Raw genomic sequence first — 17,201 nt, forward strand, 5'->3', positions numbered from 1 at the left:
ATACACGAGTTTCATGGCGGGCGTTCAAGTATTTGCTCATGTGTCATTTATGTATTATGTGATGTGTTTGTCTATGTATATGTAAGATGGTAATGAGCTTGTTATTCCTAAACCAAAAAATAAAAGTTCTGTTTTGTTCTATTATGTTTTGTATAACGCAAACAACCTCACGTCAAAATTGATGAACAGCCATGAAAAAACATTTTCAATGAGTCGCAAAAGTGCCACGGGTATGCGATTAATATTTTAACATGAAAAAAAGAATATGAATTTCCAAACGATACTTTCAAAAAATGTACGTGTTTTCCATTACTTCATTATAATTTTGTAACATTGTTTTTGCTGTAAAATTTGCTAATAACATTTAGGTTGTTATTAAGACTTATCTGTCATTGAAGACACACACACACACATCTCATGGTTTCCTCCCAAAGCTCATTAAAACATTGGATATCTAGTTACAATATACCATAACAAACTTTTGCAGAAAATTATCAATTGGTGACCAGTGCTTCAAAGTAAGGATTAAGACTTAGTTTATAATATTGATGTTTTTGGGTATCCATTATGTAATAACGCATAAAATTCATCAGATGATGTGTGCCAAGAAAAAAACATACAAAAAGAACAAATGTGTACATGCCATATTTATTTGAAAACGTGACAATATAGTTGTATATATTTACTTATAAACACAGCAAAATATTATATTTTTTAAGATTTGTTATCAAAATATATTCTTCCTCAGATGAATATTTGTTAAGAAAAATCAGATATACGATTATCTTGTATAATGTCATATAAAAAAGTTGAATGATTTATTCATTCAATTATTGACAAGTATTCCACTGAATGTGTTCATCCTATATGAGTCTTGATATAGCTGGCGGTTAGAAGCTGACGATGTTGATTTGACCCAAACTTTTTCTCCCGGTTTTACTCTTACTATTGCTCCAACAGTACTACAGGTGTAATAATCCTCATCATAGTTTGAACTTGCTGCAATAACGTTATCTTCCAACACCAGACAAATAAAGGCATATTTGCTATATCTGAGTACATGTATGAACATCAAACTGGTACAGTCCCCCAACAGGTGCTGTAAAAATTCCAGTAGAAGTGTCGTAACCTGTTCCTTCGTTAATCACACTTTTCGTAAATATAATTATTTCATCTGCAGTATCAAGAACCAAATCTTCCACGTGATGTGCATGGAAAGCGATCGGAGGTCGTTCAAGTTTTCCTGATATAGAAACAAGTTGAGTAAGTACGTGTTTCTTAAAATTGTTTCTTTATAATTTATTTCTTGTTTGTATATTGCGTAATTTTATATAAACATAAGAATTCTAATGCGTACCAATAACCGATGGTTAAATTTAAAGAAAAGCCAGACTTCCTGAATTTAATTTGGCATTCCATTTATAATATAAGCGTTGGGGAAATATGTCATGGATATCTACATATATGTAAAACATGATATCTTAAAGCTTTAAAAGAAACATGTTTACAAAATATAGATGATGAATTGTATTCAAAATTAGTATATATACATGTAAATAAATAAGTTTAAAGATTATGGCAGTACTAGTTTATAATTAACGCAAAAGGTTAGTTAAATTCTTAATATTTCAAACTGAATATTGACGTATTATAGTACAGTGTACGTGAATACACTTTAAAACAATCAATTGAATATCATATAATTAATCAAGATTTTATGAAACAAATTTTAGAAAATTATCATCCCGTGGATGTAGTATGAGAAAAAAAAACCTTGAAGTTGAGTAAGTTCTTCTCTTTTAGCTTCCATGTCACTCGTGAGGTTTGTTCTCGTCTCCTCAAATAATTTCTTGAAGGATCCTGTAAAAGATAATATCAAAGTGCACTTACTAACGGTTATGAAATTTCAAAAAGTATTATATGTGTTATTATATGTACAGAAATTTTTGCTGATAATACGAAACTTGATTCGAAATACATGCATATGTTTACATAGACACTAGTAACTTTAAGGAAGCAAAACAACCTGCATTCTAATAGATATTCTAATTTTCTATAATCAAATTTTAATTGATTTTTTCTAGTTTCCATTGGCTGGAGTGTTGGCCATTTCCTGACGTAATTCGATATAAGATTAATGTAATAAAACGCCGGGGAATGTGTTCAATAATAAGAAAAACAAATGTGATGAGTTAGCGTTTGTCTTCATGGAAACATGATTGTTAGGTCTAGTTATCTTAAAGTAAATATTCACTGCAATTCATGATTTGTATAATCATAATTATACAAAAAGCAGAAATATCTCAAATCCAGAAATCTAGTAGTGTTCCTTGACGCACCAACCAGAACGAGCACGAGATAAACACACGACAGAATAGGGCAGAAGAGTAACAATTAACTGATGTATTTTTAGGAATTTTATACATGTTCATGCTTGTACTAGCACATTGTTAAGCACGTGGTTGTTAATTATCAATCAATTTTATGAAATTTTACCATTTTTATTGTTGTTTTTTTTTGGTACATGATTTTCACCTTTCCCTTTTTCTATTTATTGCTTGCATCAATAAAAGTTATGCAATATTAACATTGACATTTAGGTAAATATGTCAGCATTGTAACTGGTGTATAAAATGTCTTCTTTTTTAAAGTTTATGATTCTTTAAATTTTAAATGTTCCACGTATTTATCATAATACAGATTTTCTCATTTCAGTTTTAACGAAGCTTTACGAATTTTTATGTTATATTGATTCAGAATTAAACAACAATCAGTTGTTAATCAAATGCTAAAGATATAAGTCAATTTTTGCATTGCATCAGTATACAAATATCATTTTCTAACAATGTAGATATGATGTTTATATTTTACCTTCTCTCCTTTCTATCTCGTCACTTCTCTTTAACATTTCATCGGTTATGTTCTCCTTCATGTCTGCAAACATGTTCGTAAAATCTGAAACTGCTCGTGTAATGTCGCTTAACGTACGAATGACATTATCCTCAGTTTTCTTAACTTCATTCACCATTGTTTCTACCTTAATTTCAGTCCTTATCATTTTCTCTAAAAGCTGTTCTTCATATGCAAATTTAGAACATACAGGCTCTCTAGCCTCAGAAAAATTATAAATATATATTCCAACGACAATAAAAAATGAAAATAATAATAAGAAACCCATTTTGAAAAGTTGGAAAATAAAATCCGAAAAGGTATCTGAATCATACTTGCTGAGAGAAACATTTGTATTTATACAAGGAAATCTGTTTTGTTATTTGAGTATGAGGCCCGTAATAAATCTTTAGTATAGTTGTTGAGCATAAATGCACTGAAATACGGTATCTAAGGAAATCCCTTAGATACAGTTTGAGGAAAACAATTTGATTTTTCTTTACATGTAACGCACTTCCTAACTGAGATTTAAGTGCCAGCACTATTACAAATAAATTAGCATGTCTGTTATAAATATACAGTTGATTCCAGGATCTTTTAAAATAAAATATTGTGATAAAGAAAGTGATGTGTTGATCTTTAATACCAATTCTTTAATTATACGTCAGTTCAAATTATTATTTTTGGAATTGTCCCAAAACTCTTGTAAAGGGAAGATTCCTTTTCAGAAAAAAATGAAAAATACAGACTTGTTCTGATCGAGATTGTTCGTGAGAGATTCTCGACTAACTATCTCGATGCATCAGAGTATTAAAGTAATACTGAAACGAATTGTTGTATGTTAGAAAGTTACTGATGTAGTTTACAGAATATTGGTCATTCTAAACTGGTACTAGCTTATAAGTGACGATCCGTTTCTAGAGATACAAAGCATTACTCGTTTATAATGATATTTGAAAAATATTATATATAAAATCACCTTTACTTTACAAACACTGCTAATAACGTTTTATAAATAAACAGTCTTTTTCAACCTATGCTACCAATGGTTAAAAAATCCTAAAAATCATTTGAAGAAACCATTTTAACGTTGCTTTATTCAGAATACCTTGATATAATTGCTTATTTTAGTTTCTAAATTCCGAAGACTTAACACATGTTATAACCAGTTGTAGCATGTGATCAGCAAGATTCACAGGAAAGGGGTTTAAAATGTTGTCTCTGATGTTTGATTGTTTTGATCTTTTTAAAGAAAATGAATTTGTGAAACGTGGACTTTAATATTTAAAATGATCAATTTGACGTATTTTACTACATAGATTTTTAATTGGCAGCAGCATAAAAAAGTAGGATTTTTACTATAAAATAGAAGTAAATGAACTGATGAATTCCTAACCCTAGTCCGAACCTGCTTTTATAAAAATAATATATACAAAATATAAATTAGCGGATAACATCATGATTGTATCTTCTTATCGTTATTTATTTGTTTTTTTTTAGGAATTTGGGCGTATATTCTGTAAAACTATCATAACATGGGACATGTAGTCGATAAGTTTGTTCGCATTTCATGGGAATCTCGTGAAGAAAAAAAAAATAACAAGGCGTGTCTTTGCAACACTCGGATAAAATCTGTTGGTAACATGATAAGAGCATCCTTTGACTTTCAAAAATCCAAGAAGTGTTATGTTTACCAGGATGTATTTGATATTCTATAAGAACATATAGCATATTCCCAGTAATAGATGCCCAAGTTTCAAGTCTTCACGAAAAGGTGCTTTGTTAGTTACTTTGTTATTCTATACTTAATAAATGGTTCCCTTTAACATTTTAGTGCAATACGTTAAATGAAATTTAAGAAGCACGTCATGATATATAGAACTTTTCTATAAAATGAGAATATTTAAATCATAACCAGATTGGCAAATATAGTAAGCGCACCATGATCTTTTATGATCACACATTATCCAACAAAACAACGCGTCAAAATACACAAAATACAATTAATTTATGTTACTGTTGAATTCTAAACAATACTTTCATCCAAAACAAAAATGAAAATAACCTTGGTTAGCACGTAGTTACATATATGACAAATATCTCCTGTCTCTATTTTCTGTTTGCAATACTCAACTTCGAAGAAATTGAAACACATTAAAATTAATTTTGAAAGGAAAACGGAAAATTATGGCGTCTATATTGAAACATTTAGCATATTTTAATGTACGATTTTCGAGCTAACAGCCCGGCTGACAACTTCACATACACTGATCGTTTTCCCGTTGCTTAATCATTCAACACGTATCTTTATACTCTAATAAACCCAGAGATTATTTCAGAGAATACGTTAAACTTCCCCTGTGGAAAAAATCTCATCTTTTAACAAACTTGTCACTTTTCATGGTTTCTTGTATAAATTTTCAGTTGGTTGTGAAGCAATTTAATTGATATCGGGCGGTTGTTTATAATTTTCAACGTGCGTGAAAGAAATACTATGAAACGTATTGTTAATAAAGTTTCTCAATGTATCATTTTTTAATACATATGAATGGCAGCATATAAAATGTTCAATTGTAAATCATTTTGCTGATTGGCATGCTTACTTATATTTAACATAAAAATATTAAAAGCTGCTATTTAATCCTAAGAAAATTATACGTCAAGTACAATGAAATGATATTTTTCAATGGTAGCCTTTCCGCGATATTTTGGGATATTCTTTTTATGTAGTCGTCTAATAAAATACATATCCTTTAAATGTATCTGTATATCTCTTCGATTTTATATCTTTGTAACTCTGGTATTGTGAATGTTTAGAAGCTTTAGAAAAAAAACCATCTTCATAAGCTTTATTTAGTTCCGCCCATTGTTTTCACGTTTAGGGCAAAAGCATTCTTTTACTTGGGGACCATACGCCGCTTTTCATGGAATGTCACTATTGTTTCACATTGAAGCTTTGTAAATTATTTATAAGTTCAATACTAAGTAGCTTTTTCGCCGTATAGTTTACTTAGCTGTTGCTTCAAAATACTAACTGCTGGAATTATATTTGAAAAAAAAAGTATATGACAAATTTATTGTAATGAGCTTAAACATCAGTCTAGAATAGCACAAATTTGATATTTATCTGCTAGTTAAGACTGTTATAATAATAAATATGAGTGAACTGTAGTGAACAGTTTTTATGTTTTATTTATTGTTAACAAGTTGTAAATGAAACTCACAAAATAAATTAAATTTTATAAAATCATAAAAATCATTGCAAAAGTTAACCAAAAAAATAGAGAAAAACAGAATCCCTCAAGAAGGTCCAACACAACACAATTGAAAATGTTGCAGGCTCGGTTTGATTGAGCCTGTTCATGGACGGTATTGGAAAGTGCAAGTTACCGTCCACGCCCCCTAGCACCGGCTTAAGCAGAATTCAACATTTAACAATAAAATTATTAAAAGTATGTCAATCATTACAGCCATGTCCTCGTAGGCGTAAGTATATTGGTCTATATTGTTTTAATTTTTCCTTTCTGATGTTGTCTTCTCAGTTATGTCCTCATTTGTGACTTATCAACAAAATTTATTCGCCAGTATTGAAAAATTGAAAATGATTCAGTTTTGCAGAACGACGATATATATAAACTTGCCATGCAAATTTATATTGTATATCTAGGTCCTGCTGGAATGAATTAAAATGTCAACTTTGTCTTGTACCCTATCCACACTTTTTAAGTGTATAATTAATGCTTAGTAAAGTTGTAAAATTATATAGTTTTTTTTTCTATTTGACGGATAACACAACAGCACATATTACCGTGGTGAATATGCGCTTATTTTAACTTGATTTTCTTCACATCTGTATGCACATGAATTAAAAACTGACTTACTTAAACATACAAAACATAATGCAAACTAAATCTGTAATAGCTTACATACTAGTTGTATATTTTAAATATATAGAGGTAACACTTAAAATATATACTTAAGCATAGAAAGTATATTCTTGTAAAGTAGACATATCGAACAATTTTATCTTAATCATCAATCTTTAATTATCCTTGTAAAACATTTACTTATCGTAACGATAACACGAAACGTGCATCAAAACATGATTCTTTTTAATATTCTTAATTTCTGCGCACTGCTTGCTTTTTTCTGTACCGATCACTCTTTACAGTCACTTCTTACGAGTCAGACGTTTATGTTATATATAGTATTTAAAACTAGATTTACCGTTTCTTTATTTCAATTTGTATTGAAATAATTTTCATATAGACTCTGTGGTAAGAAATAATATCAGTAAAATTGAGATATTGATTGTATATCTTATTTACGTCTTTTTTGTTTTTTCTTATTTCACGTCGATTGTGTACATATTGTTATTTCATTGCATTTTGTTTTTATATGTATTGTATTTGTAAGATGTATAATACGTTTATCATCTTTCTACACTATTGTTACTTGGATTAATTAAAGATCATACATACGCCGTGATTTTGTTTCTGTGATCCCCAAGTCCTAAAATATTTAACCCTGCGGCAAAGGCACTGACAGGTAAAAATTAAAAAACATATTTGCAATAAATTTAGCTTTTTTGTAACCTTTTTCACCCGGAACTTTTTTATTTGTCTGTAAAGATAATTATGATCTACCCCAATTATCAGTATCTGTATGTTCGGGAAGATAATGCGGCTTAGATTTTAAAGTTATATCTGCATCTTAATCGTGATGATAATAAATTGCGATGGATTCATTGGAAGTTGTGGTCACGAATTTTATGGCTAGATAAATCAAGGCATAGAACAGATCACAAGTTTATAAGAGGTTTAATTTCTAAAAGATTTTAAAGATATTAACCGTTAATTTTATCTTGATACGTGTATCAATTTCGCATCTTGATATCAAACTTCAATCGGCACGTAACTGGATAACTGCGTAATCATTTCTTTAACCGGTTGTTTTATTAAAAATGTCTATATATTCTATATATAAAAGAAAAGTCAAATGGTAAAACACAACCGAATTATTTCCATTAAAATAACGTTAATTTACGAGTTTTTGCTATTTTTGAAATACATGCATGTTTTCTTTTTCTCCATATATTGACACATTACTTAATAGCATATTTTTGACATTGAAACGAATAAATGCTTACGGCAGTCATGGCGTTCAAATATTTGCTTTAGATTATGTCAAATGCTTCTAATAAAAAAGTAAAAAAGGAATTAGAGCTGAATGAGAATTTTTCGTCATAAAAGTAGGAAAATATGTCAAGAAAGTAGTATTTGACTTCCATACAAAATCACTGTATCTGAACTTATTGCCAAAAAGCAACACGAGCAAAAGATTGCTAAGAAAATGTGTTATTTTTTGAAATTATAACAGGACACACTGAAAATTAAAGACATAAAAATATTTCTGTTGTATAATGGGCCTTTCAGAACCATTTCTCATACAAGTAAGTAAATAGGACATTTACCTGACCTCAAACTTAGGACCTTTTATTTCTGAAGCTAATTTCTATTTTCGAAGTTTAGAACTGTTCACTAAGTAGGGGAGATTGTGTGTAAGCGGTCGGTTAGCTCAATCGGTAGAGTCGCGGTAAATATTTCTATGGTACCTTATTCAAGTCCCGATCAGGCTGCTTTAAAAAAAAAATTTAAATTTGAGGCCCCACTTTTTAAAAATGACGTAAGTGTTGTTACCTTAGTAAAAAAAGAAAAAAAGTTGAAGTGCTATGACTAACACACTCGACGCTCCTCTACATCAAAGTAAGAAAATACCTTATTACAATTATCCCTAATAAAAAAATAAACATATATTGATTTCACCAACATGCACTTCCTGTCTACTGATAACTTACCTGGTAGTTCTTTCTATTATTCATGTATATCTTTATTGGCCTCCGACTACTTGACTTTTTATACCGGTTTCCTCAAATAATAATTGAAAAAAATGTAACTTTAAGTTGTTCATTTTCGTAATTAAAAAAATAGATGTGTAAGGTTTAGCTGATTCAAGGCAAAGTATTAAGATTCAAAATTGTGAATTGATATATTTGATATAATGTAAAATCTTCGACAGTTTTGTTTAAGATTTTTTAATAGTTCGAAATTTTAAGTAATATATCTTTCAATTCAAGGGAAATAACAACTACTCTGATCAAATACTAGATGACAAAGGTGTTATTTCCCTAAACATAATGCATCGTTTATTTACTGAAAACAAAACAAACGAATGTGTGTAAGGTTTAGCTGATTCAATGCATATATTTTTACAATCCAAAATTTTAAATTTGATGGACAAATATTGGCAGTGACTAGTTTAAGAATATCGTCTAAACTTTTAAGCAAAATATCTATAGTATAGCTTTCAATGAAAGGGAAATATCAAGTACTATTATCGAACACTGGTTGCAAACGGTTTTACTTCCCTTTGTAGAAAAATAAGCGAAAACAACACATGAAAGAACTTAACTTCAATACGTTTTCGGATAAGTACGTTAATATTTATTTGAGCCGTGTCATGACAAAACCAACATAATGCGTTTGCGACCAGCATGGATCCAGACCATCCTGCGCATCCGCGCAGTCTGATCAGGATCCATGCTGTTCGCTTACAAACCCTATTACAAGTAGAAAAACTGATAACGAACAGCATGGATCCTGATCAGACTGCGCGGGTGATTTAACCTTATTCAAGTAGGAATATTAGGGTTGCTAAATCATAGGATAGTAGATAAAGACAATACTGTGTTCTGCTTTGATTCAGTGACATATAAAGGTACACATGTCCAACCAGATGTGTTAATTATTCATCATCGTGTTCCAAAAGAAAGCATTAGACAGTCTAACCTGCGAAATGAATATATTAAATGTTAACTATAGAAAATAGCAAACTGTATTGAACCATGTCCTTAATATTTTGTAAATATAAGTGTCCATCATAAAAGAAAGGAAATTTAGTATATCTTAAAGATATCATCCATATTCAACAGGGACTCATACATTTTTTGACCACCCGAATGCTTTGTTAGGGAAACTGTCACAATGTTACAACCTTGTAATAGGAATTTGCATGCATGCATATACATTCAAAATGGTCGTCAAATGTCATAGCTAAGGCGTACGAGTAGTCCTTGAAAATGTTACTTTACCCTATGTAAATAACATTTTATCGACATTAGGACGTCAAGTTATCCATAAATCAGATTCACACGTTATAAAAAAGGAAATATAATAACTTTCATATCCTTAGATCATTTGATGTTAATTGAACTTATCAAGGTTTATTTGGTAAAATGACATGAAACATTAAGTAAATATAATTGATGGATTTCATTTGAAATAAGCCTTTGGCTTTCTGAGCAGTCCAACGTTTTGAACAATATACGTGTGATTTGATGCATTTCAAGTATTTACAAAGCACAATAATTATGTTTTTAGTACTTCAAAGAACTTTCCTTTGTGAATGTCTGTGATTTTTAATTTGTTGTCTAAGCAAGGTTATATTTGCATGCATATTATTTTGTGTGTAGTTTTGTGTGTAGGTAGTGCTAATCAGCTTCTTTCAAAAATGAAATGAACAAAATAAGATAATATCCACAATAAATGATAAGAATGATGTATATCGATAAATTGAATTTTTGTACGTTTACATGTAAAACAAAGTTTTTGTTGTGTTAACCTTTTAGTAATCTGAAAAATATTTTAAATTCTAGCTATATCATAAATTTATCATATAAGTTCCTAACGGAGTATACGGGAAACTAATATCTATATAAGCCGTGTCGCTACCTAAAAATAGTTAATATAAGCCACGGTCAAAATTACCCAGACGCAATACAATGGTGCGATATTTGAAATTGATATATAAAACTCAGTTATTGAAGACATTTTTACTAATAACATGCAAATGCACAAATGTATAAAGAGATACAGAATCAAATGTAATTTTAAAATAGAGAAAAACAGAATCCCTAAAGAAAGCCAAACACGGCAAAATTGAAAATTTTGCAGACTCGGTTTGATTGAGCCTATTCATGTAAGACCATATATCAAAATATTCGAATTTTCTTTTAAACAATAGTCGTCTAAAAATCATGTAACCCAAGCTTGGGAATTGAAATAACGGCAGTGGCAAATATTCCCATTTTCACCAAGATAACATTAAACATAGAAATAAAAGATTTTTTGGTGAAAAGCAATCTGTAAAATTAGGCATGAATGTATTTTATAACTGGTTATTAGCTTGCGATTGAATGCAATTGTGGCAGTTAACAACAAAACAAAATTATAATTAGAAAGAACGGCCGAGAAAACAAACTTTTCATTTTTGGCGACGATGATATTATTGTAGCGTTTATACTAGCTTAACATGTCATTTTATAAGTTTTTACAATGTGCTGAAATCGCAATTGTAGGTCGGATATCGGAATGTCTACTTCAGTCAATATAAGATTTTTATCAATAGATAAATCAAACAAACATCATCCTTCTATACAAATTGATCCTATTACAAGCTCTGGAGGATGTAAGACGTAAAAGACAAAACCTTAACATCACATTTATACTTTATGAAAACAAGATTAATCGTTCTGCTTTCCTATTCCTTTATTGTTATAATGGCCATTGATTTAAGAGCTGACATATTACATTGTTCTATATATAAAGTGTCATTACAAAGCTTATAAGAATCACCGCACTGTTATTTTTTGTGCGATGTTAAACTGGTTTCCTAGCAGTTTTCGGTCCCAAATCGCTCTTTTTTACAAATAAAATAAGAATCTGTGAACGGGCGTGCACAAACCTTTGATAAAACATATGTACCTACCTGTCAAGCATTCCCTTGTTTTCAATGTTGCTCTTATAGTTTACATTTAAGTTGACATAGGACCATTTTATCCAGAAATATCTTAATGTACAGTTGTGAATTGAACGAACTATACATGGTGAATGCATTTATATATTTCAGGTAAGTCTGTTAATAAAACCTATCGTATGGCATTCTTTGCTGGCCTGGGCGAAAACAAGGGTCAGATAGAAGGAAACATTGATCTTGTTTTTGATAAGGTTCACACAAATGTTGGAGATGCCTATGATAAACAAACTGGAAGAGTCACTATTCCTTTCTCTGGATTGTATCATTTTACTGTCGTGATTGCTGCCCAGGGGGGACAAAAGGTATAGATTTTCCTTGATGACGTCATTAATGACGTCAGTTTAATAACATCAAAGTGCAAATACGAAACGAATCGAATTTTAAAAGATATACTGTGCTCAAATTTGATATTGAAAAATATTGATAATTGCAACACGGTCTCTTTGTAAATACATGTATAAATGACATGTTCGACTTCACACAAAGCAGACATGTTACATTGAAAATTCTACACAATATAGATCTAGGTGGTCACAATATGAATGTGTACATGTATATGATAACATAATTACCAAAGTAATGCAAAATGTAGATTCAAACACATAAATTTATATCCAGTTCAAGAATGTAACTTAAGAATATATATTTCATTCATTACGAAATTTAATTGTCCCTTTAATGCATGTTAAGTATACAATTACATTGTGTCAGTCTTACCAAAAGATACTGCCTTTAAAGCATTGATTACCATATATACGAAGAAGGTAAATATCTAAAAATGTTGATTTGTTACAAATGTTTGCATTTGTAGGCTGCTGCGATGTTGATGAACAACGGAACGATGGTGGAGACAATATGGGCAGAGAGTATACCGTTGTGGGCGACGTCGTCAAACACCGCCATATTGAATCTAACATCCGGGGACCAGGTCTGGCTCGTACTTCTAAAGCGTGCGCCATATATCCATGGTTACATGTATTCGTCTTTTTCTGGGTATTCATTATTTGACACAGAAAATGAAGAAAACGAAGCACCACAAGACGATGATAAAATTAATGGAAAGTCTTAAGTTAGAAAAAATTGTAAAAAGTTTGCTTTTAAAAGTAAAGTACGATATACAAAAAGAACATTGATCTTTTTTATTATGCAAAACAAAAAGAAGATTTATTCAGGTTATCATAAGCTTTTATTTTTTGAAGCACGTTTCTGAAGAAAGAAAATATAAAAAGAAAACAATTACCATTAAACGGAAAAATATATTTTTAATTGAAGAAAACGTCACCGCTTTTATTAAAATATATACAAAAAAGGCTTTATTAATTTTTGTATAAATATCGACATTAGCAATATCAAAGGACATTAATGGAATAAACATCATTAAAACGTCAAACGGCAACATGCAAAAACAGAACAACGCAATTCACATCATGTACATCCAGTAACGAAGGGATTTGAATATTGAAAAGGAATTGTGAAACAGTAAGATCGAACTGCACAAAAATCAGACATTAAGAAGCATATTTTCAAAATGATTGTGATAACTGTATGAATAAATACAAGGAACAATATATTTATAAACTACAGATATGGTGTTTGTATTATCTAAATATTAATTATGTTTTCCTTGAAATTACTTTAACTTCAACAGTTTGTATCAATTAACATCTGTTACGTACCTCTTGAATATTGTCTATCACAGGAAAACATTATGTTTCTGGAATTTTCACAAGAAAATATGATCTTAGGAAGGTTTGAGTGTCAGAAATAATTGACGACTTGTATCAGCATATATATTGTTTCTGGTCAGTTTAACAACTATTAGTTTCTATGGTCAGTCTATGATATATTATTGTGAATTGGTTTTTGGTGTTTTCAGGTTTTCATTTAAATTTTCTTTTGTTTTAATAAATGTTATGTAAATATTTAAGATGTTATTGTTTCTTTGATATTGTTTTGTAATTATATATGTAGATGATGCAATAAATATTAATTAAGAAATTCTGGTGTGTATTAAAATCTGACTTGTTATCTGTTGTTTTTTTTTTCAATCTACTGACTCTATGTCATCTTTTTGGCTTTGGCTACACGTGGCACAAGTTGCAAATCTTTAACTAAATCAAGGGCAAAAACTCTACAAATACTGCATAAATACACAAGCAAACCCCATGTGCATAACAACACATGCTGACCAACATTCTTGTAATTTTTTAAGGACTAGAGGGCAAATATTATTTGAACTATGCATGAGCAAATTAAAATTGCAAATTTATACGGCGCAAAGGGCTTTAACTCTAACAAAATTGAAAACGAAATTGACACACAAAACCCCAGGTGATTAACATTTATGTAAAGTTGGTTGATTCTAACTCGAGCACAGAAGGTACACATGACATAGCATTTTGGAATGGTTTATACTAAATCAAGGGTATTTACTCTACAAGTATTTAGCAAATCTACAAGCAAACATCCAGGTGCACAACTTCACATGCTGATCATCATTTCTGTAAAGTTTCATGACGTTCGGTCAAATACTTTTTGAGCTACACGCAACACAAGTTGAAAATTGCAAATTTATTTTTACTGAGTCAAGGAAAAAAAAATCCCAAGATGAACAACAAAACCTTCTGACAAACATGTTCGGAAATTTTAATGACTCCAGGCCAAAAACATTTTGAGCTACGCGAGACCCAAGTTGAAAATTGCAAATTTTTTACTATGTCAAGGTTGATAAATACTGAATATAACACGCAAACACCCAGGTGCACAACTTCACATCTGACCAACGTGTCTGTAATGTTTCATGGCTATAGGTCAAATACTTTTTTGGCTACGAGCGAGACAAGTTGAAAATTTCAAATTTGTACTAAGTCAAGGGTGATAAAACTGCAAATACTAAATAATCTACAAGTAAACTCCCAGGTGCAAAGCAGCACATGCTGACCAACATTTCTGTAATGTTTCCTGACTCAAGATAAAAAACTTTTTGAGCTACACGTGACAAATGTTGAAAATTGCAATATTTAACTTATTAACCAAGTGCAGTCACTCTAAAAATAATGAATAAATCTATTGAAAATTGGAAATTTTTACTAACTTAAAGTCAAAGGCAATAACAAAATATAATCTATCAACAAGCGGAACCCAAGGTGCATAACTTCACATGCTGATCAACATTCCTGTAAACTTTTATGACACTAGTTCAAATACATTTTGAGGTACACACGACACAAAATTGAAAATTGCAAATTCAAGGGCAAAACATAATTAATCTACAAGCGAAACAGTAGGTGCATAATTTCACATGCTGATCAACATTTATGTAACTTTGTTTGGACTCTAGCACGAGTACTTTTAGAGCATCATGCGACACAAAATGAGAACGGACGCACGGGCGGACTGACAAGGGTAAATCTAAATGCCACCCATAATAGCAGGGCACAAAAAGAGAATTGCATGTTAAATAAAGACTTGATTCTATAGCTTATGGTAAAGATATCTTAGTTTTTAAATAATAGTTTAGATGGTTAAGTATAGATTGTAGGCTAATTAAACAAATCATGAAATTCTTTGTAATCTACAGAAAAAGGGACATAAGTCAATATAATGTATCGATCTGGAAATTCTTTTAAAAGTGAACTATAAATGTGCAGTGACATTCAAAATACCGTTTTATACAACGAAATTTGCAACGGTTGTCATGTGATACACATCATGACAACAATTACATGTGTTGTATATAAGAGCATCAGGCCATGTTATAAACAGACGTTGAATCTGCAGTTTTAAACAAAAAAAACAAGTATTTTTACAGTTCAAAAGTGTGTAAGAAACAGCTTGGACATCAAGTTTATGTTGCTCATGATTGACTTTAACTAATAAATATGATTCATTATAAATATTTGAGAGAGGATGATGTTCATATCATTGACAGAAAATGAAAAAAAAAAAGATTCCCTTTTTAAGGTTAAAAAATAATTTTTGTAGAAAAACATTTCAACCACAGTAAAAGAGATATACATGTATATGTAACATTTCTTTCAGGTATATATTTAGCTGAATATAAATGCTGGTGATTTATGAAAACTTTAAAATGTAGTCGATTAATTCATTAGCTTCAATCAAATAGTTCCTATCTTGCACATGCAAATGCATTTTTATGTACATATTTTGAAATTCTTTGAAAGATGATTAAGTAATGTTTATACAAAGTGGAACAGAATAGAAGTTTACATAAGACAATGATGATATAATATGCTCATTTGGAGTAAAAATTATTCTATTGCAGCAATCATATAAATCTAGATCATTCTTACTGAATTAGATCAATAAGTGAACGTACAAACTAAGCATTGGAAGCTGCATCCCCTCTAGGGTGGTCCTTTTTTAAAACAGTTACACAGAGGCCGTCTAGCAAATATCAATATTTTTTGAAATATCAAAATTGAGCAAAATTGAGTATAACATACCTTTAAAGTGCTGTATTTGTCAAAATGTTATACGATAATATTCAATTGTTTGTCATAGATATAATTTAACCAATATATGTTAATTATTTTCTTGAACATAGAAACTTTAATTGCTAAATCATACATACAAGCAAAACCTACATAAACATAAGGTTCGCTGTCTTTGCTGTAATAAATTGATATAAACTTTTATTTGACTTTAAGATAATAACTAATATTAACAATATGCAAACTTAAACATTGTATGAATGACATTATTTACAAGATATAGACACATCATAGATAAATCGCCAATTTTAGACTTATTTCACAACATACTTATGTTACTAAGAGTCTCAAAAATGATCAAAATGTTTCACGTCAACTTTTAACACTGAAATCAGATTTTCATCCCATCAATGTTTATGATTTATTTATACTTCAGTAATTGACAAGAACTCCACTAAATGTGTTCATTGTGTATGAGTCTTGATTAAGCTGGTTCTGAAAATGATACGATGTTGCTTTAACCTAAACCTTTTCTCCAGATCTAACTCTTATTATTGCTCCAAAGTTATTACAGCCATTAGATGCATCACCATAATTAGAATCTGCTGAAATAACGCTACCTTCCAACACCAGGCCAAGATATGTATATCTGTTCTTTCCAGCACATGTATGAACAACAAACTGGTACAGTCCTCCAACAGGTGTTGTGAACAATCCCGTGGACGTGTCGTATCCTCTTCCCTCGTTAGTGATTGTCTTTTCAAATATAAGAATCTCATTTTCAGTATCAAGAACCGGGTCTTTCAAATGATGTGCATAGAAAGCGATCGGAGGTTGTTCAAGTTCTCCTGGGTATAGAAATAATATTTTTAATGTCTAAATCAAGTATGAAAGCAACAAAACCTTATATTTATATCAGTTCAATATCTGTCATGTCTGTAGAGTTTTAGTAGCTCAAAATTAAACTAGAAATTGATGTAAAAA

The 17,201-nt window shown here is 30.3% G+C and overlaps 3 protein-coding genes across 3 annotated transcripts; 1 reads left to right on the top strand and 2 right to left on the bottom strand.

Moving 5' to 3' along the window:
- Window positions 1-634: 634 nt before the first annotated feature.
- LOC132750436 (uncharacterized) lies at window positions 635-3,176 on the bottom strand. The gene is made up of 3 exons (XM_060740421.1): window positions 2,872-3,176; window positions 1,774-1,860; window positions 635-1,243 (listed from the first exon to the last, which is right to left on the bottom strand). Exons 1-3 carry the CDS (start codon window positions 3,056-3,058, stop codon window positions 1,047-1,049), a joined length of 471 nt encoding a protein of 156 aa, XP_060596404.1. The 5' UTR covers window positions 3,059-3,176; the 3' UTR covers window positions 635-1,046.
- Window positions 3,177-11,284: 8,108 nt separating this feature from the next.
- Window positions 11,285-12,887, top strand: LOC132750437 (complement C1q tumor necrosis factor-related protein 3-like). The gene is made up of 2 exons (XM_060740422.1): window positions 11,285-12,065; window positions 12,575-12,887. The coding sequence occupies exons 1-2, from the start codon at window positions 11,838-11,840 to the stop codon at window positions 12,830-12,832; spliced, it is 486 nt and encodes a 161-aa protein (XP_060596405.1). The 5' UTR covers window positions 11,285-11,837; the 3' UTR covers window positions 12,833-12,887.
- Window positions 12,888-16,739: 3,852 nt separating this feature from the next.
- On the bottom strand, window positions 16,740-17,065 carry LOC132750435 (cerebellin-3-like; the record flags this gene model as incomplete). Its single annotated transcript, XM_060740419.1, has 1 exon — window positions 16,740-17,065. A coding segment is annotated over one exon (326 nt), but the record flags the coding sequence as incomplete, so codon positions are not given.
- Window positions 17,066-17,201: the final 136 nt, after the last annotated feature.

The sequence above is a fragment of the Ruditapes philippinarum genome, unplaced genomic scaffold (genome assembly GCF_026571515.1).
Source record: "Ruditapes philippinarum isolate M1 unplaced genomic scaffold, ASM2657151v2 ctg9116_1_1_1_1, whole genome shotgun sequence".
Taxonomy (NCBI): domain Eukaryota; kingdom Metazoa; phylum Mollusca; class Bivalvia; order Venerida; family Veneridae; genus Ruditapes; species Ruditapes philippinarum.

What these genes read in the sequence shown, in the direction of transcription:
- LOC132750437 (XM_060740422.1), top strand. Translation starts at nt 11,838, where the DNA reads ATGCATTTATATATTTCAGGTAAGTCTGTTAATAAAACCTATCGTATG. An exon ending in CTGCCCAGGGGGGACAAAAG is followed by an intron (nt 12,066 to 12,574) that starts GTATAGATTTTC and finishes TTGCATTTGTAG; the next exon opens with GCTGCTGCGATGTTGATGAA.
- LOC132750436 (XM_060740421.1), bottom strand. Translation starts at nt 3,058, where the DNA reads ATGATAAGGACTGAAATTAAGGTAGAAACAATGGTGAATGAAGTTAAG. An exon ending in CGAGATAGAAAGGAGAGAAG is followed by an intron (nt 1,861 to 2,871) that starts GTAAAATATAAA and finishes TATCTTTTACAG; the next exon opens with GATCCTTCAAGAAATTATTT. An exon ending in AGAACTTACTCAACTTCAAG is followed by an intron (nt 1,244 to 1,773) that starts GTTTTTTTTTCT and finishes TTTCTATATCAG; the next exon opens with GAAAACTTGAACGACCTCCG.